Genomic DNA, 25,898 nt, shown 5'->3' with positions numbered 1-25,898 from the left:
AACAGTATAAATTGCTGTAAGGCTAGAACAGAGGAAACGGAACGCCTCTTTAAAAAAGGTGAGCAATGCTAAAAAGAACAAATGTAACTTCAGACATTTAAAAGCTCAGCTAAATATTAAAGCTAACAGTTCAGAGCTGAAATTAAAAACAGATTTTGAACGAGGTTTAGTCTTTCCAATGTGATTCTGTATTTCTGAAAAGATGTGTTTATGCTCTGACAGGTTTTTTAATGAATATGCTCACAAGAATCTCATCCCTGCTGAGAGGTAGGGTACCAGAGAGTATTGTCTGGTATGCAGAGTGCTGGTATCTCATTCAGTATGGAAGGTTGAAACAAAGAGCGTAGCTGGCCGCCTTCATGCTTCGCTTTAAGACAGAGTTATCTGCTTCAGACCGAAGGCCAGCAGCTGTGTCAGTTTTAATGGCCATTTGCCAATTAAATTATCAAAGACTAACACACACTTGAAAGTACTGATGCAAGCTCTTAACTTTCCTGTTTAGAAGAGCACTGTTTGTTTGAAGCACCGTGATGGGACTCAGAAAGACTCCAGGTTTTGTTTTGGTTTTTTTGGAGTGTCCTTTTACTTTCTGTTGCCATAGGCTTTCTCTCCCAGGCTCAGACAACCCTGCCGCCTTTTACTTTGCAATAGGCTGGCACACTTTTTCTACTTAGCTACAGATTTAAGCATTTCTTTATAAATACATAGGATATCGAAGTCAGAGGTGACTGGATCTATCTGTGTAGGTTTATTTCTATTATTAAAAGATAACTTGCTTATAAGTCATTACATCTTGAGTGCTATATTGAGTTAGTAAAGTTTTATATACCGTTTGGACTGTGTGTATAGCTTGTGAACCAGTTTGTGTGCTTTCTTGCTTGAAGTTTGTACTTACAGATTTTGTGATTACCATTTCATAAAAAAATCTAGTATGAGAACTGATTGATTTTTATTTTTTCCATCAGAGGTTGGATAAAATGCTTTTGCCATGCTGCCTTAAAGCTAAGCGAATGTTGTGAAATGAAAACATCCACTCTGCTAGTGTGCAGATCAACATTCGTGTGTGCTTTGGTGTTATTAGTGTTCTTCATATGGATCCAGGTTATTTTTGATGCATTGAAAATGGGGCTTGCGTTTGTAAAGTGTCTCGTTTGGTTTGTGCCAGCAGAATGCAGTTGATATCCTTGCTAATTATTTAATTTTGCAAAGATTATATGGGTAATTTAACCAATTACTGTCTTTCTATGTGCTTCTTCAGCATAATTAAGGCTACTCCTTTTTAATTTTTTTTCTATTTTCCTGATGTGTTGATTGTAATGTTAACATACAATGTAGTAAGAACTGCAGAGACTGTTCTCAGTGGATGTGATGTGGGCCTGGTCCTTGGGCATGGGATTTGATTTTACCGTCACTGTATTGTACACACAAGTCTCATAGGCCATAAGGTCCACTCTCTGGAGATTTTGAGAGCATTCCTCCAAAAAGCTGCAGGAGCTTTATTTGAATTAAATTCTTTAAGAAATGATGCAACTTTTCAACACTCACAGCACTGGCACTACTGCTGTAGTGGCACTACTGCTGTAGTAGCACTACTACTGACTGCAACAACACACAATTGGCAAACCTAGTGCTGAAGAAGCGTGGCAGCCATGTTTTTAGATATGTAGACACAGAACTGCGTGAAAGATTGATTTACTAGTACTGTATGTGGATCTGGATGGCAAACTCCATTAGCAACTCCAAGGGTTGAAATATTCACTAGAAAAATGTGTAATAATCGAAGTGTAGGTATTTGAACAAAGTATAATAGCTGAAATGTTTGGTATGGTAATCCACCTTTTCCACTGGTAAGAGCACAGGGAAGAAGTCCCTCCTGCACAGAAAATCAACATAAAATATTGATTAGGTATAGCCTGAAACCTCAAAGTAATTTAAATGAGAGGCAGATTTCTAGCTGGTATTAACCCCACCCTTGGTGAGTTCTCTTACAGTCTAGAAGCCTTTGCTATGGGCAACACGCTATTGTCCCAGGAAGAAGAATGTATTTGTTCTTCCAAAGAAGCAGTATCAATAAAAAAATAATCATCATCATTGCCATTATGGGGACAAGACAGGCTTAGCGTGCTGTGATGTATAAAGATGAAGTGTTTGCAGGGAGGAGGTTATTTGACTAGAGCTGGGGCAGTGGGCTGTCTAATTAAGAAAAATCTGCTCCATTTTAAGATTTAGATTTTCTATGCATTCCGAAATTAGCATAGCATTAGGTTCACAGCTTCTTAAAGGCAGTGTTATCTGTGAGCTAAGGCACACATTTCTGTAACAAAGCAAGACATGAGTGCTCTGGTGCAGCAGTTGAAGAAAATCCTGGTTGGGGGAGAGGTGAGCATGTGAGGAGAAAATCCTAGCGATTGGTACACAGGAGCACAGAGCTGAGATGATGTGGAATAAGACTCTGTGGTCACTACAATTTGCAACAGCTGTGCATTAAACGTTTAGTGCAGACAGACTCATAAAATCCCCTCTGGATGGTCCATGCAACACTGGTCACAGGATGCTTCCTATATCCTGCGATAGAACCAGGTCAGAATGGAAAGCCACCGGCAGGTTTGAGACTTGCCAAGGAAACAGGAAGAGAAGTTGAGGTTATAACCAAGTCTTAAGCAGGATTTCCACTTATTGAAATTTATTTTGAAAATCAGGAAAAAGAAACTTTGGGAATGAATGAGAAAATAGGTTTTGCGTAAGATTTGGGGTACCTTTGATGAGTGCTTATAGCAAGAAATTATGCTTTAAACCCCCCCCAACAAACTAGACTGCAAATGTAGTGCATGAAGTGTCTGGACACCAATTTATCACATGAGCCCTTAAAGATCTCTGGCGTCATCTTCTGCTTGTGCAGCTCCTAAACTTGGCAAAGTGGTTCTTTTCATTCCAGCAGTGCCACTTACATACTGGGCCTGCATATGGGTCATCATAATTATTAAACTGTTTTGCATCCTCCAAGACAGAACATGGGCTGAGTGGTTTGGTCAGTGAAGGTCATTTCCTCAGGTGCCAGGAGCCTTTGTTGTAGTCTACAGTTCCCTGGCAAGAAGAGAACCACTGGTCTGGTCTGGGGGTAGACATACTGGCAGCTGGAAAATGTGCAGAATGCACTGTTGAAGCAACAGTGGCAGGATACGCCTCGTTTGTATGTTCTTTATAATAATTCTCGCTGCTTTTTACGCAAACAAAATAGTGAAGTTTTATAATTGTTTCTGTGACGGGTTCTGTGATCAAGTAGAGTGAATCTGTATGTTACACTGAGGCTTGGGCCAGATGTAAGGGACTGCCCTAATTTACACTGGGGTTTTCTGTGTGCCCTGAAGTTCTCAAGCATAGTGCAATTACAGTTTTGGTTTGGCTTGCTTGTTTTTAGAGAAGTCATGCTTTCTTCAGAGGGGCTTTGTCCAGAATTTCTTGATTTTTTGTTTATCATCAATCCATTCTTAAGCTCAGTGTTCCTGGGGCTCCTGAATGGAGAAGTTCAGCAGGGCAGCATCACCACTCAGCAGCCTGGCTGGCGGAGCAGACTGTAAGAAGCATGGCTTGCAGGAACAGCGAATGCTGCTTGCACAGCCAGTGAGAGTGACCACTACATTAAAATCTACAGTATATATTATTTTGTGAGATTTTTAAATGATGTGATAACACATAAAGTAATGGTAGTATGGGGCTGGAGGAAATTACAGATGTGGAAAACTGCTCATACTGATGAGGAACCCTTGGTCCAAGCTGTCTGCAATGCAGGACTTGTGAGACGTAGAAACAGCACTCCTGGTGCTTGGTTGCTTTTGCCAGTGACGCACAGCAGTGCTGCGGGCAACTTTGGACCTCGCTGCGCTGGAGCAGTGGGTGGCTTGAGCAGGGGAATGTTATAAACTTGAAACTAATCCATTAAATGTGAATATTAAAAGCAGGTGCAGGTCCTACTCCAAAACTGTCGCTACCCCTCAGTTCTATGCTTTGAAACACTGATTTGTCTATTTGCCACTCTCCTGTTGATTTACAAATCATAACAGAAATAAAGCCTGTAAGGCAAACCTATGGTTCAAATGCAGATTAGAGAAACTGGTGAGCCAACATTGTTTTCTTGAATCTTTCATTAGCTATTGTGTTAAATATTACTTTCAACAGGGAAAAAGCAAAAGAATTTTACAAAAAAATTTACAGATTTTAAAATGCAACATAGCTAAACTAACTATCTCTATATGTAGATACTGCCCCATGTTCTGCTAATAGCAGTTATGACAGAAATGCAGATTGCTCAGTCTTTTACAAACATGCACTTTCAGGCAAAATCAAAGTATATCCTGCGGTGTGTTTTTCTTTGGACAAAAAGCCACATTTCAGCTCAAACACTCTCCTGTTTTGGATTTGTAGTCTGAAGGATCCTTCATGGCCGCCATCTCAGTTAACGAAAGGGCATTTTCATGAAATGCTGAGTGTTGTGCAGCTTTTCTTGCAGTTTAGGGCAGCCTTGCCCTGTTTTGAGTAGTATTGTATTCTCAGCAGACATGGTGGGATAGTTGCTGGGTGCAGCAGGTCCCTTTGGCTTGTGACCGCAGGGTGAGTTACAGGCTCTTGATTAAAGTTCCCTGCTGTGCCTCGGCTGGTGGGCTTCACTGTTCACTCTCTGAGATGTGTAGTTCTTGTTAAAAAGAATCTGAGTTTCCTGTATCTGCTGTTCTGCTGCTGACGGCAGCAATAGCCTTCCTGTTCTTTGGTAATATTTTGGTAATTGCAAAGCTGGAATAAAATGCGTGAGTGCAGTCTGGCACCTTCCTCTTAAAGCATCATCTTAAAAAAAATAAAATATAAAAAAGGATAGTGTTCACGCTTCAATTTATTTAGAGTTGGAGCCCCAAAGAGTTAGCATAGACTCAAGCCATCATTCCATCCTGTATCGGGCTGTCAATTCATGATAATCTCCAGTTCATAGAAGTCTGTGCTGTCATTCAGAAGGGTCTTCCCAGCCCCAGTCATTGCTCCCTCCACTTCCCTTCTGCTGGCACTTGCCCTTGGGTGACTCTATGCTCAGTGATACTGGAAAGCTGGGCAGGGTGGTTTTGGTTTTGGTTTGTTGGGTGCTTTTTTTTTTTTTTTGGCTAGTTACCGATCTGCTTCTAGAAAAGCAATGAGCAGCTGGAGGTGAGGCACAAAAGTGGATCTTCATGACGGAAGGGATTAGCTTGGGTTAAATCTCTTGTGAAATTACAGTCAGAAAAGTATCTCTGCTGTCTTATGCGCTGGATGTGTCATGTAGCATTATTTCTACTGTCTGGTCAAGCATGAAAATCTGTCCTGAAAGATGGGTGTGCGGATCCTGTGCCAAGTTGTGTTGATTTGAATGTGGCTCTTTGTTTTGGGGCGAGGGCTGCCAACAGGGAGCTGCTAGCAGGAGCGGGGCCAAAGGTTGTGTGGCTGTAGGTACCCAGTAGGGTCATTAAAGTCCATGGGACTGCTTCAGGGGCTTAAAATTAAGTATGTGCGTAAGACTTCGCAGGATCAGAGCCTAAGGCTATAAACTCTTCAGGATCTGTTTTTAATGTGTATTCCACGAAGCCCTCATCATGCTCCCGGGCGCTGTAAAATGATAATAAGAAATTCTCTCTGTGGGATAAAACCCAGCTTTCCAGTTTTTGGCCGTTTTTGCGTGCACACACGCTGGTGACAGTGGCAGCACTGCTTGGAGACCGGCGAGATGGTGGCATCCCTGCCGGAGGAGTGTGGGCCGCCGCCGGCGGGAGCCTGGCGGACGCGGGGCCCTCAGCCCCCTCCCCGCAGCCCGCTCCCCTCACCCCGCAGCCCGTCCCCGCAGCCCCCTCCCCTCACCCCGCAGCCTGCCGCACGGGAGGCCGAGCCCGGCGGGCCCTGCGCCAGGAGAGCCCGGCCCGAGCGGCGCTGGGCGGCGAAAGGCGGCGGCAAACGCGAGCGCGGCCCGCAAGGAGCGGCGGGGCAGAGCCCTGAGGAGCAGCGCGCGCTGGGAGCGGGCTCTCCGCTGTCCCTCCGCTCCGGCCGGGGCGGGACCGGCGGCGCCGCTGCCCAGCGGTGGTTGCACCCGCTGGGCCCACCCGGTCCCTGCACCTCTGCCGCTGCCTCGGCAAGGGGGTGCCGCAGCCCCCTGCCAGGCTGTCCCCGCACACACCCGCCCGCCCGCACGGCTCTCCATAGGTGTCACCTCGGAGCTCGCCGAGGCCGGCCGGGCGCCTCCCCGGCGCGGCCACCGCCCCGCGCCCCCTCAGGGCCCGGGCCGCCGCCGCGGGGGGCCTGCGGGCCGGGTGGGCGTGGCGGCGCGCCCCCGCCTCCCGCGGACTTCCCGGCCGTGGCAGGGCGCTGTGGCCGGCGGCGGCGGCTCCCAGCCCGCCCCTTGCCCCCCGTGCGGCTCTGGCTCGCACGCCTCCCACCGCCGGCTCTCCCCGCTCGGTCGCGGCTGGCCGGGTGATTCACCCGCTCCTGGGCTTTGTTCGCCTCCGCGGGCCGCTTCAGCCGCCGGGCGAGGGCAGGGGTTCGGGCAGGACTCGGGCAGGCTCCCCCCGCTGACCCCCCGGCCAAGCCGATGTCCGCCGCGCCCGTCCGATCCCCGACGCTGCGGCCCCACAGGATGAAGAAAGACGAGTCGTTCCTGGGCAAGCTAGGCGGGACGCTGGCGAGGAAGAAGAAAGCCAAGGAGGGTGAGTTCGCCCGCGCGGCGGGGAGGAAGGAAAGCGTGCCCGGCCGGCGTGGCTGGCTGCGGCTGCCCCGTCCCGTCCCCCCGCGGGAAGCCTGCGGCGGCTGCGGGGCAGAAGCGCCCTTTGTTCGCCAGCCCCGCGGAGGGGCAGCGTCGCCTGGGGAAGGGGTCGCGCTCCCTGCCCCCGGAGCGGCCGCAGCCCCGGCGGGGAAACGGGGCCCTGCCCGCCTCAGCCCGGCTGGGGGCGGCGGCGCGGCGGGAGGGCGCTTCGCGGGGGGGCGGCTGCGGCGGGGGCGCTGCCGGGGGGTGACTGCGCCCGGGGGCTCCCGGCGCGTCCCGCCGGTGTGGGGCGGCCGGTCACCGAGCGCGCCCCGGGGCTGGCCCGCCTGCCCTGCCCGCCCGCCGCCGGGAAGGGAGCCCCAGCACCCGCCTGCTGCGGCGAAACAAACTTCTGGTGACCGAGGGGGCTGTGGGCGTCGCTTTTCTTCTCGTCTGAGCATTAAGGAAGCCACGAGGGGACGGTTAATTCCACCCGTGTTTCGTTCCAGGCACGCTTCATCCATAGGGTCTACATTGGTGTGGATACTTTGCTCAGCATGTTTTTCATAACCAAGTATACTCAGTAAAACCACCTTGTCCTCGAGCACCCGGATTTCGCGTGGGTACGCAGGCGCTGGGGCGCTCCCAGGGTGTGCGTTCGGGCTGTCGCTGCCAGCGCTGGCCTCCCCCTTCGGTGCGGGGGTCCAGGGCAGGCTCCCGCAGCCTGGGCCCAGTGGGCCAGCACCGGTGTCAGTGTGGCTCACCCACGCCTGCCCGCCCCAGCCCTGGGCCACCTGGGCACTGTGCCCTGGCACAGCCTCTCACCTGGGCACACGTGCGGGGCCTGCCCTCGGCTGTCCGCATGCACAAGGGGCTGTGCGGAGATAGCGCTGTTTGAAGCAACGTGACTTTTTATCGTGCTTGTAGATAGGGAGGTGGTGCTATCATTAAAGATGATCCAGCCCTGCATGCGCGAAGTGTCCCTTTCTCCGGAGTGTCGTCTCCACCGATGATGGTGTACTCTGTCCTCTGCTTCCCCATCTCTCCAAGTACTGGCTCCTGCAGAGAAAATTGTTCCACGTTATCCCAGATGGCTGCTAGCAGGAAATCTGGGTGTCCTTGCCTTGCTGTTTAGTGCGATTTTGACTTTCTGACTGGTTAAAACCGGCCTTAGTTTTGTTCTAGTGTCTGATGGGTGTAGGGTAGGGATGTAACTTGAGTTTCAGCCTCCTTTCAGCTGGCTGTTGAGTGAGCACATGTTTTATCCATATTGAGTCTATTAATTGGCATCAACATTATGAGGCAGCTTTTTAATACTCAAAAATAAAATATGCAGCCTCAAAACTGGCTCAGGGAAATTGCTTCCCTTTCCTTCTGCTGGCTGTTTTGGTGTGGCTTATTGGTATTTCCTTTATTATCTATTTTTAATCAAGTTTAGAGAAACTGTGGTTCAGCTGAAGAGCAGCAGAAATGGTTGTGCCTTCCTGATCTCATTTGCTTCTGAAGGAAGATGGTGGGGAAAACTAATTTCCAGCAGATGCTGACCGCACACTCTGAAAGGGTGTATTTCATTCAAAGGTGGCTTCTAAGCTTAAACAGATTGGCTGCATCCCTTCTTAAATGAGACATTTTGGCATGCTAGGCAATGTTTTTGAGGTGACTGCTTTCAGCAGGGACCTTAGCAGGGACCACCCACTCATTTTGCTGAGTTTGCCTGTTATTTTGCCTACTCTTGTGGCCGCAGCTCCTGCCCTTGGTACTTCGTGGGGAACCGCTGCTGCAGTAAAGCATGACAGTCACACTTCTGTCAGTGGGATGGGAAGGAAGCTGAAACATGTGACACAGCTTTTAGTTTGGGTATTCCTTCCAGTCTGAAAATGCGAAGGGAGGAAAGACAGTCTGCAGAACCTGTGGAGCCACCCATTGGGTGTGACACGCTGTGGTGCTCCAGGCAGCTGAGGCCCTTTGTTGGAGGGGGAAATGCTTATTACCCTCCTATGTTTTGCACTTTCTTTGTGCGGTAGTTCTCAAATGCAGGCTGTCCAGACCATGACTGTGAAGTCGGAGGGAACCAAGGGCTAAGCAGTGACCAGGTGCTGGGGTGGGGTGGGGTCTGCACCAGGGGGAGAGAGGCTGGTCTGTGGCTAGTGGTAGGACCTGCACAGCTGCAGAAGCAAATTTCATAGCTAGAAATGAAATCTTTGTATGTGTGAAGCGGAAGTAAATTGGAAGCTCACCCGAGGGGCGTTCCTTGAAGGAGCTGGTAGACCACGTAGAAGCCATGTGGTCAACTTTCCCTGTGTGCCTGGGAACTGCTCTGCGTTTGGGGGATCTCCTCCTTCCCTTCAGGCGGTTTCTGCTGGCTTTCTCTGAGGGGACCAGCAGAGGTCAGAGTGATCTTCCCAGAGCAAATACTGCCCACTCCACAACAGCAAATGGGAACGCTGGCTGCTGATTTGCCACAAACAAAAATCATTCTTGCCTCCTCTGCCTCTAACAGCATGAAAAGCAAGCAAGCCGGAGGGCTCTTTATACAGACTTCTTGCATTCACTGCCTGCCTTTTGTACTGTAGGGTAAATATGGGCCTGCTATCACCATCTTAGCAGTGTTGATACAATGACCTGTAGCCTGCTCTGTGCAAGCGCTGTAATCCAGTTATATTAATCCTTTTTGTCTTTGTGCACAAATTCTGAGCTTAAAGATCCTTGTGGTGGTACTGAAAAAGTTTTTGGTTGTTACTTACGCAGTTTTTTTTTTAATCATGGGTGGCAGTTGTGTCATAAATAACCAAAATGTGTGGCTACCAACACATAAGCAACTAAATTTAAATATTTTTTTGGCTAATTACTTTATAACGTGCTGCAATCTATTTTTAGAGAGACTGTATCGAGAGAGGAGGGTTTATTAGGCTTATCAAGGTGGCCAGTGTAAGTTCATACCCTTGCTTTATGACGGGAGGATAAGTAACGTTCTGGGGTACAGTCACTGTGGCAGTATTTGAAGTATTTACTGTAGCATGTAAACAACTGTGCTGCTGCTCTTGCTTTAGCAGTATGGTGTGACATAGTGCTTTGTAAGTGGGTGCTAGCATGGGAGGTAGGGTTAAGACCTCAGGTCAAATTTGTCAGTGTTTTAAGCCAAATTCTATAGGTTGTGTAACTGTTTGAGGAAGCCTTTGAATTTCTACCTCAAACCTCTGCTTTACACTATTACACCTTATATTTATGTTTCTGAATTTTTATGGATGAACTGACTTGTTAGGGAGCCTTGACTTAAACAACACAGCAGCCACCGTTGTTCACGGGGAAGCCGTTTTTACCCTGGTTTCCTATGGAAGTACGGGGCGGGTGATCTCACTGTCTGTTTGGCTCCTCCCTTCCTCTTCCCTCCCAGGAAAGTTTTTAACTGATATTTTGGCCGAAAATGCCCTTGAGAGAAAAGTACTGGTCTTAAGGATTATGAAATGACTGCAGATTGTGTCAAAATGTGTCACCAGTGAGTAGTGGTGTCCCTTAGTGGAGTCCCGCAGCAGGAAAACCTGTAGATGAGCTCATCTATGATACAGATGAGCTATTAGATAGCCCGTGTGGTAGGAACATGGCCAGAGAAAGGACGTGTCTATGGGGAGAGTGCTGCATGGAGATGTGTGTTCTTAATCTTACAATCAGTCATGACACACACCCTTAGAAAAGTGGGATGTGTTAGTTCCAGTGCTCGTGTGCCCACCTGGTTTTAATTTCTGCCCCCCACACCCCACCCCTTAAGCTGTGGTAGAAATCTGCAAAAATCTAAGTTTGCCTGATGCTACTGTGACATGACTCTCTTGGTGTATCTTGGGCTTCCAAATGTGCCACATCTGTAATGTGCTTAATAAACCTATCATGCCTGTTCAGGAGCTCCAAAATCTTTAAATACCTTGGGAAACTATTAGGGTGCTGGCAGGGCCCATAGCAGTGTACGGTTTGTAAGCTAGATGATCCCTTTGCTTCTTCTCAGATGCTGTTTCAGATAGTGCTGTGTTTCATCTCCATCTGTAAATGGAACTTAAAAACTCTCCCCTTTCCTGTCAGTCAGAGTGATGTCTTTGTACTGAAATGAAGGAGTTTGCTGCAAGCTTTGCTTCAAGCCTTCTTGCAAAGCTTTGTTTTCTTTTCCTCATAACACACTGTATGAAAGATCTGGGCAGCAGGTGTTTGGCTAAATAAACCTTCTATTACTGTATCTGTGTGTGTGAATATATATATAAAGCCTATATGGAGGAGTCAGTGAGAAAAATAGAGCAAACTTAATTGCTTGGTGTTGTTACCCAGTGACATGCTTGAGGGTGGACATAGGGGTGAGGAAACTGCTTCAGAAAAGCGTGATTTGTTGTGCCTGATGCAATCAGTAGGAGAGACGGAAAGGAGGATGGAAATGACAGTGCTGCAGAGGACAGAATTATTGCAACAGCAGCTGAATAATACAAAAGTTTTACACATATCAAGGGAGTAACGTTAAAGTATTGTTCTTGGGGTCTGTGGCTCAGTGTAAGGGTGCGTTAGCCTGACTGTGAAAAGTTTACTGTTGTAATTGCCTGGGGATACACCAGTCTGGTAAATAGCTTGGTGGACTAGTATTTCCACTAGATGGCGAGATTTTTCTCCCAGAGAAAGGTGACAGTTGTTGCCTTTATTTTGCAGGGAGAAAAGGTGGAGGTGTGAAGAGATGGTTTGTTAAGGTCATCTGGGAAGCCAGTGACAAAGCAGGGAAAGGAACTTTCTCCTGCGTTGTCTCTAGTGCTCTGATCCGTTGGCAAAGGTGCCGCATAATCTGCTTATTTCCCATGGCTCTGCACATGCTGAAACCTAGCTCCAAATTGTTCAGGTGGGACTGCCCGATGTACTTTGTCTTTCTGGATGGAAGAACATGGGGAAATAAGCTCAACAGCAGAGTTAAATTGGAGGAAACAGTTTCTTTATCATTCCTTTGAAACTGATGGGGCTATTTTTGTGGGTAATTGCTCTCTGGAGGGAAAAGAGGTTCAAAACAAGATCTACTTCATTGCCTTTGTATTGATGAGCAGCACATCTCAAGCCTTTAGGGCTTCCCAACAGGATAGGGAAATTGGACTTGCTGAGAAAATGGATCTCATGTTTCATTTGAATATGGTATACTGAAAATAGTTAAGATCTCTTTTTAATGCTGTCTGTTATATGGTCTCTGAGGTGTATCAGTGTACACGGGTTGTACTGCACCTTTGTATTAGTCACTGCCTAGTGTATTTAGCTTTAAAATGTTTCTGGAAGATGGCTGTTCAATAGATCTTAAAAAGAAGATGTAAAGCTGTAAGGCATCCTTAACTCAATCTTCATTCACCTTGCAGGTGCCACTCATGTTGGTGGTATTATTCATGCCCAGGATGTGCCCCAGTCACAACCGTTCCTGGCCATTGTAGATTGTGTTTCATTCTGGCTGTGCCCATGGTAACCCGCTTCATGAACAGGCAGGGTAATTCTTCTAACCACTCTGATGTGGAAGAGCTGGGACTTTGGCATCACCTGGTGCCTAGAAAGCTCGGGGGGAAGGTGTGTTACTGATGTGGTGCTTGCACTCTAGGTTTTGTCCTGAGGCATGTCTGCATTTCTGACTAGTGGTGAAGTGCCAGATAACTTGCAGGGTGCTTGCTGGGAATCTTCATGAGCAAATCGGCTTCTTGCAGGTCCTTGAGGTGTGATCTGAGATACTGGGTTCAACTGGTTGCCTCTCACTGTCTGCTGACCTGATCCTCAATGCAGTTTTAACACTCTTCCTTTCAATAGACTGGTGTTGGAGTTCACTCCCATCTTCACTCACTTTCCATGCTCATAGTATGTGACAGTGAATTCTTAGATGAAGAGACAAATACAAAGGACGTAGGGTGTAATTCTGTGGTCCTGATTCACACAAGTACATTTGCGGCAGTCTGAGAGGATGCTTGGCTGGGGAAGCATGTTTGTGCATTGTAAAGGGGTACTGCTGCTGAAATATCCAAACAGGAGATGGGTGCTGGTTAAGCAGAATTACTTGCTTTTTAAGAGAGGAATTTGCATATGATTATATTGAAGCTGCATAGCATTCCAGATATGTGTGTATATCAATAGAAAGACTGTGCAGACATATGCAAATTCAGGTCCAATTTATTGGACTTTCTACTACTAATTGGAACAGACAGACCTAAATTTCCAGTGGGAACCTGCATAGCCTAATTGCTGAGTTCCTCCTGTAGGATTCAGGCATACCTCTGACTAGGTCTGGTTTCAGTCTTGCTAGAGCAGTGCCAGTTTACATTCTGACAGTGTTCTGTTCTGGCAAAAGCTGTACTGTTGATGTAGTTTGTGTCAATGTCTCAAACAAAATGAACTTTACATGCACAGGAATCCTCCTTTTAATAGTGTCATAAATCCCATCTTTTTCTCCTGTAACTGCAGCTAGGCTAGGATGGTTCACCCAGTACAGCTTTAGGCACAGTCTCTTGGTGAGACAATGGAGTTTTAAATTACAGCTGAAAGTTTTCTTCCAGACAGCATGCAGCAAGATATGCAGAGTAGCTCTGAAGCGCTACAGTAATGGACTGAAGAAAGTGAATTGCTTTTATTTAAGAAAACCAGACATTTTAATAAGTTAAATGAAAATAAAACATTTTCAGAATTGCAATCTTTAAAATAAGATTCGTTGTAAGAACGCTATTACATTTCATCATAAAACCTTAGCAAGGTGGTTATGAACACCATTTCTTAAAAATACTAATGCAAGGATTTGGAAAGGGACTAATTTTCTTCTTAAAGTCTGCCCTTACTTAAAAGCAATTGTTCAGTGATACCTGTTTTCATTTCTTCTAAAGGATTTATTAATGCTAACATCATGAGAGAGTCTTCTAGAAGCTGGCATCTGGTTGTTTCTGTTTCAAGGAGCACGTGGGTGAGCCACATGAGACTTTGAATGGGGGGAGCTGCAAAGTCACGACTTCATGCTAAGTCTGCAGATGCTCTATGCTGGATGGTGTGAACGGCAGATTCTTGGTCCCCTTGGGGACCACAGGATCCCTTGGTGGATCTGTGCAGGGAGATAGGCTGTGTTCTGCAGTGCGTTGTCATGAATGCATTAATCATATTGACTTAAGTGCTTGTGCTTTTAAAAGTTGTGGTGTTTAGATCTTTTTATCAATATAAATGCATCCTACTGATTTGCACATCAGCAGCACAGGAGTCCATAAGATTTAGTATAGTTATGCATAGCAGTGCTAAATGTCTTTTCATGTACTTTAAGAACTGTTACAGGCCGGCTGATCCGAAAACAGATGAAGCTGGTGAAGTTTTCCAAGGCACTGTTTTGAGCTTGGGATTGTACTTTGATGTTAGGAGATTTGGGAGATTAGCTGGCAAGCTCCTTCCATTGCAAAAGCATGTCGGAACAACTTGTTGCTAAGAGATTCAGGGTTATGTGGTCTGTGGCAAGACCAGCGCAAGGCAGTCTGCTAGTTGCAGGAATTGGTGTGTCAGCAGTTAGAGCTTTGCTGTTCAGTGGGAATAAACTTTAGTGTGTATACCTCATGCATACAAATGTTACAGACACAGCTGAGGAGATTGAAGTTTGTAGCTGTGGAGGTGCTAGTGTAGCTGGTGCCTCAAAGCTGCTCATGAGGGATTTGGATGCTAAATGGCTGTTAGTTTTCAAAGGACGTTGAGTGTACACATCTCTTGGGCACCGCTGTAAATCTTGGTCTGCAGATACATACCTGGGAGGTTGTCTGTGTCAGGGTTATCTGTGTCTTGATGGGGACATAACGACTGTACAGAGATACTGACGTGTATCACAGATGAGGCAGGAAATTCCTTCTCCTTATAACATCATTTTTGTGATCCATGTCACCCTTGCTGTGGCTGGTAACGCAGCAGGCTCTGTGCGTGCCTAGTTAATCCTGGAGCCTTGTTTCCTTTTCAGCATTTTCAGTCTGTCCATATTCTTGTGCCTGTGGGGTGAGGTCTTCATGGGCCAGCCCTCAAAACTCCTCGGGGTTGTTTCAGCAGACCTGGAGGCCAGCAAGAAAGAAGGAAGGGAAGCCTTGTTTCCCAAAGGCTTCTCCCTGTGCTGACCTCTGCTCGTTATAGCCATCATGACTTTGGGAAACCTGCAGGTTCTTTGAACTAATGGGATCTGGGTATTCTGTTGCAGAAGCCAGCCATTTGAAAGTCAACCAGGTGACTCCAGAGAAAGATCTGACCTGTGCCAGTGTCAGGTTGTGACTGATGGCACAGACTCTGTTCTGGTCAGCAGTCGTGATGTCCACATGCCTTACTCTGCGCAGTCCTCTAATTGATCTCTTCTGCATGGTGACTTTGGTAGTTGCTTATCTTCTCCCTTGTATGTCCTCTGCCTGCTCTCTGAAATGTGGCATATATATGTATTGTCACTGATGAAGCTTAGGTTTTTTCCTCAGGGCACAGCAAAATCAACTGATGCAGTTGTCAGAGTTGTTTAACTCTAAAGTATGTGTGTCTGCAGCAGGTTTTCCCCAGGGTCTATATGGCATACATGAACCAGCCCTTGCTTTACGTGCCCTCCTCGTGGCTGTGGTGTACCTACCTCTGGTTGTTGTTACAGGCTGCATCTGCGCTCCTTGCCTGGGCTGAGGGGTTGGGGGTGATGTGTGGCATGTGTTGCGGTGAGGAGGGGGGGAAGTGTGAGGGAAAGAGGGGCAGGGTGAGCAGTGGGGAAGCCCTGCTTTTCAGGGGGCTCTTCCAGGCTGCCCTCAGGAGGAGTGCTGGATCCTGGGACCTCTGCTGCAGGACAGGCTGCCTCAGTGCTGGTGCACCGTGCTATCCCCACCATTGCAGAAGGGGCTCTGTGCGTGTGATCTAACCCAGCAGTTCTTGCATGGTTACAGTGACCCCCGTTTATCTTTGGGGGTGGGCTGAGTATGGAAGGGAAGTGGGAACAGGAACCTCTGTGTTACACAGCTAATAGGTCAGTGGCCAAGTGATCTCTCCAGGGTGAAGCATGTTCTACTCAGGTATAGACTTCCTAATTTGTACCCTTTCGTTGGCCAAGTAGAAAGCTGCGGCCCAAAGTCTGTGACTTCTGTTGTGCCTGTCCAGTTTAGCTGGAAAAGTGTTAGGGCTAATATGTGGTTTCAGAGTCTTGTAATTTGAATCCAGTTAAGTCTTGCTCTGAAAACCAGATGTGGAGAGAACGTGCACACCTGGCAGCATGTACTGGCCAAGAGCAGTGGCTCCGTACTCTTTGGGCCCTTAAATCACTGTCAGTTCCTTGTGGAGGAACATATATCCACACAACAAAGCTTCTAATTATAAATCCTGTACACATGATTTGTTTCCATGCGCCCACAGCAGACCCCTCTCCAGAGCCCTTCTGCTGAGAGGGGAGGCCATGGGATGGGATTCTGGTTTTGGCTTTGCTAGTGGTAACAGGATCTTTGGGAATTCAGCTTTGACTCCTAGTGGTTGTTTCTCCAAGTTAAAAGAGACTTCTTTATAATCCTGGAGACCTGTCTGGCAATCAGATAGAAACTCTTATAGAATCGATTTTCAACATATGCTGCATTTTGGTTATAAAACAAGCAAGCTGTTCTGACTCCTGGAATTCCAATTCCAGTTCCTTCTTTAGTGCTTCTTTCATTGTGTGGCTGAACCATAATGAAATCCACTAAAAAAAGAAATAGTGTGTTTTCCATTATAGCTGCCACATGGCCTTATTGCCAATTTTTAATTAGCTGAGATGATTGCATACACGATTTTTTTGGAGTAAGGAGGGAGACTGAGAGCTGGATGAGGAGGAGAGCTATTCTGATATCTGTATAGAGGCATGGTGTCTTTTTTACTGTCTTTAAACAGAAAAATGTGTAATCCTCGGAAAGTGTCTTTCCCACTAGGTCTGTTTGGCAGATGTATGCATGTGTGTTATTAAGCAGATGCAGACACTTCTGTCATTTTAAAATAGAATACTGTTGTTAGCTCTCTGGCTTGCCTAGCCCAGCAGATGAATTTAGAGGCTTTGCAAAATTGACAGGATTTTCTTCAGAAGTGGTAGAATAGAAGCGAGTACAAGGACATCCAGACTTGCATTTTCTGCTTAATACTCCTCTTCAGGAGCAGGGGTTGTGAAATTGTCCTTCGGGATTACTGCTTGTCTTCTTCCCTATGTGTGGCTCCCAGTATTGTTGCAGTGAATTGGTTCCATTGGAAAATCAGGCAGGCTGCAAGAATGCTAACATCATAGGTGTATCTGGGATCTGTACTGAATTTGGTCTGACAGATCTTGACTCTCCAATGAAATCATAGACTCATTTAGGTTGGGAAAGACCTTAAAGATCATTGAGTCCAGCCACTAAACGGGCACTGCCATGCCCACCACTAAATGTCCCTAAGCACAATATCTACACATCTTTTAAGTATCTCTAGGGATGGTGACTCAGTCACTTCCCTGGGCAGCCTGCTCCAATATTGACAACCCTTTTGGTGAAGAAATTGTTCCTAATGTCTAGTCTAAACATCCTGGCACAACTTGAGGCTGTTTCCTCTCACCCTATCACTTGTTACTTGAGAGACCAGCACCCACCTTGCTACAACCTCCTTTCAGGTAGTTGTAGAGAGCGATGAGGTGTCCCCTGAGTCTCCTTTTCTCCAGGCTAAAAAACCCTCTGTTCCTTCAGCTGCTTCTCATAAGACTTGTTCTGTAGACACTTCACCAGCTTCATTGCCCTTTCTGGACATGCTTCAGCACCTCGATGTTTGTTATGTAGTGCTGGGCCCAAAACTAAACACACATAGTTTTCGATGTGTGGCCTCACCAGTGCCAAGTGCAGGGGAACAGTCACTCCCCTTGTCCTGCTGGCCACGCTATTCCTGATACAAGCCAGGATACTATTGGCCACCTTGCCCACCTGGGTGCACTTCTGTCTCATACTCAGCTGGCTGTTGACCAGCACCTCCAGGTCCTTTTCCACCAGGCAGCTTTCCAGCCACTCTTTCCCTGCCTTTATGTTGCGTGGGGATTGTGTGACCCAAGTGCAGGACCCAGCACTTCCTCTTGTTGAACCTCATACAGCTGGCCTCCATCAATCCAGCCTGTCCAGATCCCTCTGTGGATCCTTTCTTCCCTCAAACAGATCAACGCTCTTGCTCCATTTGGTGTCATCTGCAAACTTACTGAGGGTGCACTCAGATCCTGTTGTCCAGATAGCTGTTTAAGATGTTAAACAGAACTGGCCCCAATACTGAGCCCTGGGGAATACCACCTGTGACCAGCCACCAACTGAATTTAACTCCATTCACCACAACTCTTTGGGCCCAGCCATCCAGACAGTTTCTCCTGGAGAATGCTATTCTATTTAGAATAGAATAGCATTCTCCAGGATGCTATTCTATTCAACAATAGAATTCTATGCTATTTTACCCAGCATAAAGTACACCTGTCCAAGCCATGAGCAGCCAGTTTCTCCTGGAGAATGCTGTGGGAAGTGGTGTCAAAGGCTTTACTAAAGTCTAGTTGACAACATCCACAGCTTTTCCGTGATCCACTAACCAGGTCTCTTTGTCAAAGAAGTTAGTCAAGAAGAGCCCACCTTTCATAAATCTGTGCTGACTGGGCTTGATCATCTGATTGTCCTGTACGTGCCACATGATAGCACTCAAGATAATCTGCTCCATAACCTTCCCTGGCCCCGAGATCTGACTGACAGGCCTGTAGTTCTCCTGATCCTCCTTCTGGCCCTTCTTGTAGATGGTTGTCGCTAACTTCTAGTAAACTTGGACCTCCCTGGTTAGCTAGGACTGCTGAGAAATGATTGAAAGTAGCTTGGTGAGCACTTCTGCCAGCTCCCTCAGTACCCTTGAGTGGATCCCATCTGACCCCATAGACTTGTGTGTGTCTAAGTGGTGTAGCAGGTGCTGACCATTTCCCCTTGGATTATGGGGCTTCATTCTGCTCCCTGTCTTCCAGCTCAGGGGGCTGGGTACCTGGAGAGCAACTGGTCTTACTAATAATGACTGAGGCAAAGGCGGCATTAAGTACTTCAGCTTTTTTCTCATCCTTTGTCCCCATGTTTACCTCTGCTTCCAATAAAGGGTGGAGATTCTCCTTAGCTCTCCTTCTGTTGATAATGTATTTATAGAAATGTTTTTTATTATCTTTTATGGCAGTAGACAGATTAAATTATAGCTGGGCTTTAGCCCTTCTAATTTTCTCCCTGCATAATCTTCTGATATCCTTGTAGTCCTTCTGAGTTACCTGCCCCTTCTTCCAAAGGTCACAAACTCAATTTTTTTCTTCATCTTTTTTTTTTTTTTTCATAAGTTCCAGCCAAAGCTCTCTGTTCAGCCAGGCCAGTCTTCTTCCCCCCGTCTTGTCTTTTGGCACTTGGGGATGGCCTGCTCCTTGCACCTTCCTGGTGCAGCCTTCCTGGACTTCTTTGCCCTTCAGGACTGCCTCCCAAGGGACTCTGTCATCCAGGCTCTTAAAAAGGCCAAAGTCTACCCTCTGGAAGTTCTGGCAGTTCTGCTGATTACACCTCCCTTCTCCAGGAATCGAAAACTCAATAATTGTGTGATTGCTATGCCCAACATGGCCTTCAACCATCATGTCACCCACAAGTCCTTCTCTGTTCACAAAGAACAGGTCCAGTGGAGCACCTTCCCTAGTTGACTCACTGACCAGCTGTGCCAGGATGTTATCTTCCACACACTCCAGGATCCTCCCAGACTGTTTCCTCTCTGCTGGATTGTATTTCCAGCAGATGTCTGTTGAGTTGAATTTCCCTATGAGAACAAGGGCTAGCGATCATGAGACTTCTCTCAGTTGCTTATAGAATATTTTGGCTGCCTCTTCATCCTGATTGGGTGGTCTAACAGACTCCCACTGTGATACCTGCCTTGTTGGCCTCTCCCCCAGTTGTTGCCCATAAACACTCAGCTTAATGATGTTAAACTCTAGACAATCAAAACAGTCCCTGATACATAAGGCTACGCTACCGCCTCTCCCTCCTTACCTGTCCCTTCTGTCCATGCATTGCATTGCTCCAGTTGTGTGAGTCATCCCACCATCTTTCTGTGGTGGCAACCGTATCATAGTTTTCCCACTGCACAGTGGCTTCCAGCTCCTGTTTGTTGCCCATGCTGTGTGCAGTGGTGTAGGTGCACTTCAGTAGGGCTGTTGATTCCACCACCTTTTTTGAGGGAGAAGCCCTAATTCTCCATTACCATTCTCAGGCGCTTCCGTGGTTTCTAACACATTGATAACTCTTGCACATTTGCTGCTGCATGGATCTCCATCCTCTACCTCCACTGGGATAGCAGACAGAAGGACCTTGTTAGCACCCATCCCTCAAACACTGGCATGCTGCCCCCAGGCTTATCTCTAGCAAGCCTGGTTTTATCCCTTTCCCCCTTCAAGCCTAGGTTAAAACTCTTTCGGTGAGCCCTGCTAACTCCTGTGCAAAGATCCTTTACCCCCTTTGAGACAGGTGTACCCTATCTGTTGCCAGCAGGTCTGCTGTTGTGTAAACTGACCCACGATGAAAAAAACCCCCAAATTCTGCTAGTGACACCAGTCTCCATGCCAGGTATTGATCTACTGGCTCTTCTTATTTCTTTCCTTATGATTCCCTACAACTGGAAGGATAAGCAATTAAATAAGCCTGTATAATGGAGCCCTACCACTGGGAAACTGGATTGGAATTGGGTGCAGGATGTCATGATCCAAATGGTTCTGTTGCGCCAGGAGCAAACCAGATCTGCCTCTATGGCAAATCTGATGCTGTCTGCCACACAAACAGATAGGGTTGTTTTTTTTTTTTTTCATGTGGAAGGGATGAAGCAGTCATGACTGACCTCATCTAATGTGGCAATAGTCCAGCCTGAAGCTGGACCTTGGCAGTTGCTTGCAAGCAGCATTTCTGTGGTTTTGTGGAGCTGGGATTTTTTGGGGTTCCTCGTCAGGGAGAGAGATGATAATGGGAAGGGAAGAAGGACTGGACTTGGTACCCACTCTTTGCTGTATGGTTGAAGGAGAAAGGTATGTATTTGTTTCCATGATGTGTTCTGGGATAACAGGACGCTTGTGAGTTTTTTCCTCTGACTGCTCATACAGATTCAGACTAATAGTTTCCCTCTTGACCACTTACGATGTACTTAATTAGACTGCTGTCTTGAAAATGCTCACTTTTACTGTAGCACTGCAACTGTAGCTGCATTAACACAGTGAGGGGCCATAGTCTAAATCATCACCTTGGATCCTCAGTGTCATTTAGCTTCATATAATTTATTTAAAAAAAAAATAAACTGTGGTGGCTGTTTGCTCTGCTGACATCAGTAAGAGCAATAAGGCGGCTGTGGAGCTATGCTTGACCAAGCCATGACTCTGACATTTAAGGTGTGTGTTAGTTTTTTTCTGTCTTTCCAACTGTGTATTTCTGATCTCTTAATTCCTGTCATTTACATGTTAACAAACAGGTCACAGGAGCCAATATTTGCCAAGCTAGCTCAGCACCTGGTAAAAAGCCTTTCTTTGGCAGCTCTTTAACCAATGGGGAGCATACATGGATTTTTTTTCTGTGGGCAGAATGGTAAAACAAATTGTAATTTGTAGGAGTAACGCTTCTTTCCATAAATGACATTACGTGCAGATGCTGTGCTGCCGAGAATCTTGGTAGAAAGCATTCTCACTGGGTTCTGTCATTTGCTAAGCTAATGTGCTATTGACCCAGTGGTTGGTAGGAGGCTTCTCCAAGAATGCAAACACAGTTACTTTGAAACTGTCAGAGCTGGGGAATTCTGCTTTTGTACTGAATGCACAGGGAGATGGGCACTGTTGTTCCAGGGAGGCTGAGTAGTTTGGTGTGTCGTAGCATAGTTGGCCAGATGATTCTGTGTAGCTGTATTTAGAGTGTGAAAGACTTCATATCTATTACATTGGAAGAGTGAAAACAGAGTAACTAATCCCTGTGCAAGAAAAGGGGAGGAAAAGATCGCCATGGCTGCCTGTGGCAGTGCCCCAGTGTCCTGTGATCTCTTTGTTTTGTGGTCTGACCTGGGGTATGTGCTGTTTAACATCTTCATCAATGACCTGGTGGAGGTGGAGTGTATGCTCATACAGTTTGCAGATGACACCAAACTGGGTGACCAGCTGATATAGTTGGGCTGTTACAGGGCTGCTGCTCAGGTGGATGTAGACAGGAGAAATGAGCTGACAGGAACCTTCTGAAATCCAACAAGGACAAGTGAAAAGTCCTGCACTTGGGAAAGAAGAGCCCCCCTCGGTGATAGGGGCTGGAGACTGCCTGCCCAGGGGACAGATCTTCTGGAAAGGCACTGGGGGCCCTGGTGAGCTGACCACAGGCCAGCAGCTTGACATTGCGGTGAAGATGACCAGTATCCTGGGCTGTATCAACAGAAGCAACGCCAGCAGACTGAGCAAAGTCCTTATCCCCCTCTAGGCTGCATTCCTTAGATCCCAGCTGATATGTCTAGCTCTGGCCTCAATGCAGCGAAGAGGTGGCTCAGCTGGAGTGCCTTCAACAGTGGGCCACCTCTCTCTATGAGGAGAGCTGAGGGAGCTGGGCTTGTTCAGCCTTTGGAAGAGATTGCTTCAGGGAGACTTTTAATAAGCAGTCTGCTGATGCCTATGAGGAGGTTATTGAGAAGGTGCAGCCAGATTCTTCATCATTGTGCATAGCAAGGCAGAGAGGCAACAGGTATAAACTGAAACAAATAAGGTTCAGTCTGGACAAAGGGAGAAACTTTTTCATGCCGGGGACTGTGAAGCAGTGGGCCAGGATGTCTAGAGAGTTTGTGCAGCCTCTGCTCTTGAAGGTTTTAAGACATGGCACGATAAAGCCCTGAGCAACCTGGTCTGATCTCAAAGCTGACCCTGCTTTGAGGAGGAGGTTCAGCTAGAGACCTCCTGAGGTCCTTACCACCCCGAATTATCAAATGATCCTGGCAGTTTAGACCCTTTAAAGGCTGGAGTAAGGACATTTCTTAAACAGCGTGAAATCTGTGGGTTAATGATTTATGAGTATGTGAATACAAGGGTGTGCAGTGGAGCTGTGCTTCTCTTCTTGTACCTCAGTGCCAAACCAGTAACAGTAAGTGTATGATTTTTTTTTTTTCCCCTGGTTTGTTTTTTTTTTTTTCTTTTTCTGTCTAACCTTTTAGGAGGAAAGCATGGATTCTACTAGGCTGCTGCTCTGGCTCCTTCTTTAGTGAGGATGAATTGGAGAGGCTGTATACTTGGAAAGCTATTTTGGGACTGACCAGTAGCTGAGCTTGAAAGTCTTTAAGATGTCTAGCTCCACTGAAACACCAGCTTGTCTAACTCGTAGGACCTGGTATTATCAGTGCAAAGGTTTCAAAAGAGACCACAGAGAGCTAGAACTGCAAATTGTATAAAACTTTGGTGTGCTGACTAAGTAAGCAAGTAACAACAGCTGCAGGTCTTTGTGATACTTGATGAAATGTGACATTTTCTTGTGCTTTGGACTTGTTTTGATTTGATTCTTGGGCTGGCTGTTTCATGATTGCATTTTGTTATCCCTTGAGGGCTGTGTTTTGGGGACTGAACTGGAATGGCAGTCAGAGGCCTGGGTTCCACTCTTTTTATGTGGTCTTCATCAGCTTTGTTAGGACATGGTGCTGTCTACTTCTTACGTAAGCCTAGCAGAGTTAGGCATCTGAATGCTTTTATGGCAGCTTCTGTCTTCACTGTACCTTCTCCCTGTGGAATGGCTTTTATCTGACTGTGGGCTCTGAGTTCCAGACTTTCTTTTACTGTGAGGTCTGTAGTGCTTATCACTGAAGTGCTTGTCTTGGCAGGCTGCTGTGGTGCTCAGAGCAACAAGTAAAATAATTTTCCACAAATGACTTGTCTGGAAACCATTGAGAAAAATTCTTTGTATTTTGCAGCATCTGTTTGTATAGCGAGACATTTCAGTTCATTTTCAATATGCTGCTTTACTGCCATGGATGCAGGTAGGACACAGGAAAGGTAGAGCTAGGCATGAGCAGCCTTGGTATATGGTGCTCTGTTGTGTGTTTAGGCTAAAACTTCTAGTCTGGAGCACTGTCTGTCCCTCCATTGGTCCTGTGCTCTGTTGAACTCAAACCCAGTATTTACCAGCAAACCCTCAATGTATACGTTGCAGATATAGTTGCTATGTGTGAGTGTTTTTCAGGGTTTCCCTTGTCTTTCTGGGTGACATTTGGGCAACTCCAGCGATTAGGCCATGTGCACTTTTTGTGGTTTGCAGGATCATTTATCTCAGTTTACTCTTCCTGCAGAATCATGTTGCACAAGCAAAAAAGTTTCTTTTTTTGAATTGCTAGTTATAGCTGTGGCCGCCTTTTCATTTGCATGAAGTTTGTTGAGCTCTGTAGTATCAGCTGGAGAAGACAGTGCCTTTTTGTTACTTCTTGTGCTCACCTGCCATTGCTGCCTTCAGAAGTGAGTCTGTTGCTCTGTGCTTCTCTTGACAGGTTAAGAAGAACTGGCAACATCAAATGTTTTCATATCTGCACAGCAGACTGCTTTTGGTGGTAGTTGTTAGCCTTTTCATGCCTTTGGAAAGAGGGGTGAAGGATGTGGGGAAAGCAGTAAACTGAAGCAGGGAAAACTGCTTGGGCAGTTAACGAAGGGGGTTTCATTTGGGTGCCTACAATGAACCCTCAAACCTTGAGAAGCAGGTGGAAAGAAGTTGGTGGAAGGATAGAAACTGGCTCAGTTGTGGCTAGTGGTAACACATTTTACAGTAGTAACTCTTTTAATGCTGTGTGTTCTGCTTGATAGATTTTGCTTGATGTTTGCACAGTTAGATTTGTATGTGGGATCAGAGAGAGAGCTTGTAGGAGGCAGTCAACTCAAGTGCTGTTTTCTGCCAGACTTATTCATGATGTAGAAGACAAGAACTGGGTAGACTAGGCATCTCTATTCCAGAGTAATGCTGTTAGCTCTGCTTCTGACAGCTTCTGCTGTCTCTCCCTTGGTGATTTGCTTGGAAGTTGGACCCATCAAACTTGGATACCTTTAGTGAGTTGATTTTGGTTTCTGGAATTGCTTTTGGTCAAAGGTCTTGTTGGTGCTTGGTGCCTTGCAGAAATCAACCTGCTTTGGGGGATCTCAGGCTGAGTTTCTAGGCTGAGCATGCTGTTCTCTACCTGCTTGTGCCCATCAGCTTTGGTTGTAGAAGTACACAGAAGCCTTGGAGAGTGCTAAGCGCTATATAGTAGAATACAGTATTTCATGGAGAATTGATGGCAGTAAATTTAAAATGCCTTTCAGTTTTTCTACTGGGGGTAGGTACAGCCAGAAGTCTCCTTCAGTCCTTTCCTCTTCTTCCCAGACTTTTTGTTTCCTTCTGTTGTCATTAGGCAGATTTGACTCCACATCCTTGTTTCAGGTGGAAGTTGTCTTGGTGCTCGTGTGGTATGTTCATGAGAACATAATCCTCTATCATTGCTTCATGTGAAGAAATGACCTTTTGTGGGTTGTGACGGAATTGTAATGGGGGAGGCTGAGAAAGTATGTTTTCCCCATTTTCAAGTAGAACTTGTGTGCAGAGGGAGGAACGTAGCTTTCCCGAGTTGCTTTTTAGGTCCTCTCAAGCTGCAGTAAATGCTTGTGATGATTAAGGCAGCAGCCTGGCTTTCCCCTGTCAAAAAACTCTGGGATTGAAGCAATCTGTTTACAAGTTTAGGACAAAGCAAATGCCAAAAGTATGCCCGGTTCGTGTCCTGGAGTGTAGAAGCTGTATAGCTTGGTGTGTATGAGCTGGGTAAGGGGTAGGTACTTTAAAGAGTATTTTATTTTTGCCTTAAAAATAAAATACGTGCTTGGGACCCTCTCTTTACCTGAAATGTTTTCCCATTTATTAACAAGGCTATGCAAAGGCTTGTGCAAGAGGTGGGAAATGGAGGAGAACAATCTCGATGTGAAATGAACGGATACATGGCGTTAAGTTGCAGGGTCCTGCTTCCAGCCAGGTGCTGGCTCCAGACCTGAGTTTGCACAGGGTCTCAGTGACACTGAGCTGTTAACAGCCAGGGTGCATCCTGAGAGTACTGCAGCATGTTATGAGTAACGAATGCAGCTTGTTGACCTCTCCTTGCTCATCTGCATGAAGGG

General features: G+C 46.6%; 1 protein-coding gene across 3 annotated transcripts in view; it reads left to right on the top strand.

The window, feature by feature from the left end:
• Positions 1-460: 460 nt before the first annotated feature.
• The window catches only part of PARVB (parvin beta), a 74,383-nt gene continuing 48,945 nt past the window's right edge, over positions 461-25,898 (top strand). The window contains exon 1 of one of the 3 annotated variants that reach the window (XM_005433699.4): positions 461-552. In XM_005433699.4, the coding sequence (XP_005433756.2) occupies positions 531-552 (22 nt within the window). In that variant the 5' untranslated portion in view covers positions 461-530. Of the gene's footprint in view, positions 553-6,429; positions 6,714-24,106; positions 24,222-25,898 lie in introns of those variants that run through there. The other 2 variants (XM_055710807.1, XM_014287052.3) reach the window with 2 other exon arrangements.

Source organism: Falco cherrug, chromosome 5 (genome assembly GCF_023634085.1).
Source record: "Falco cherrug isolate bFalChe1 chromosome 5, bFalChe1.pri, whole genome shotgun sequence".
Classification (NCBI taxonomy): domain Eukaryota; kingdom Metazoa; phylum Chordata; class Aves; order Falconiformes; family Falconidae; genus Falco; species Falco cherrug.
Note: the sequence above shows the minus strand (reverse complement) of the source record. Positions and strands in the feature narration are given on the sequence as shown.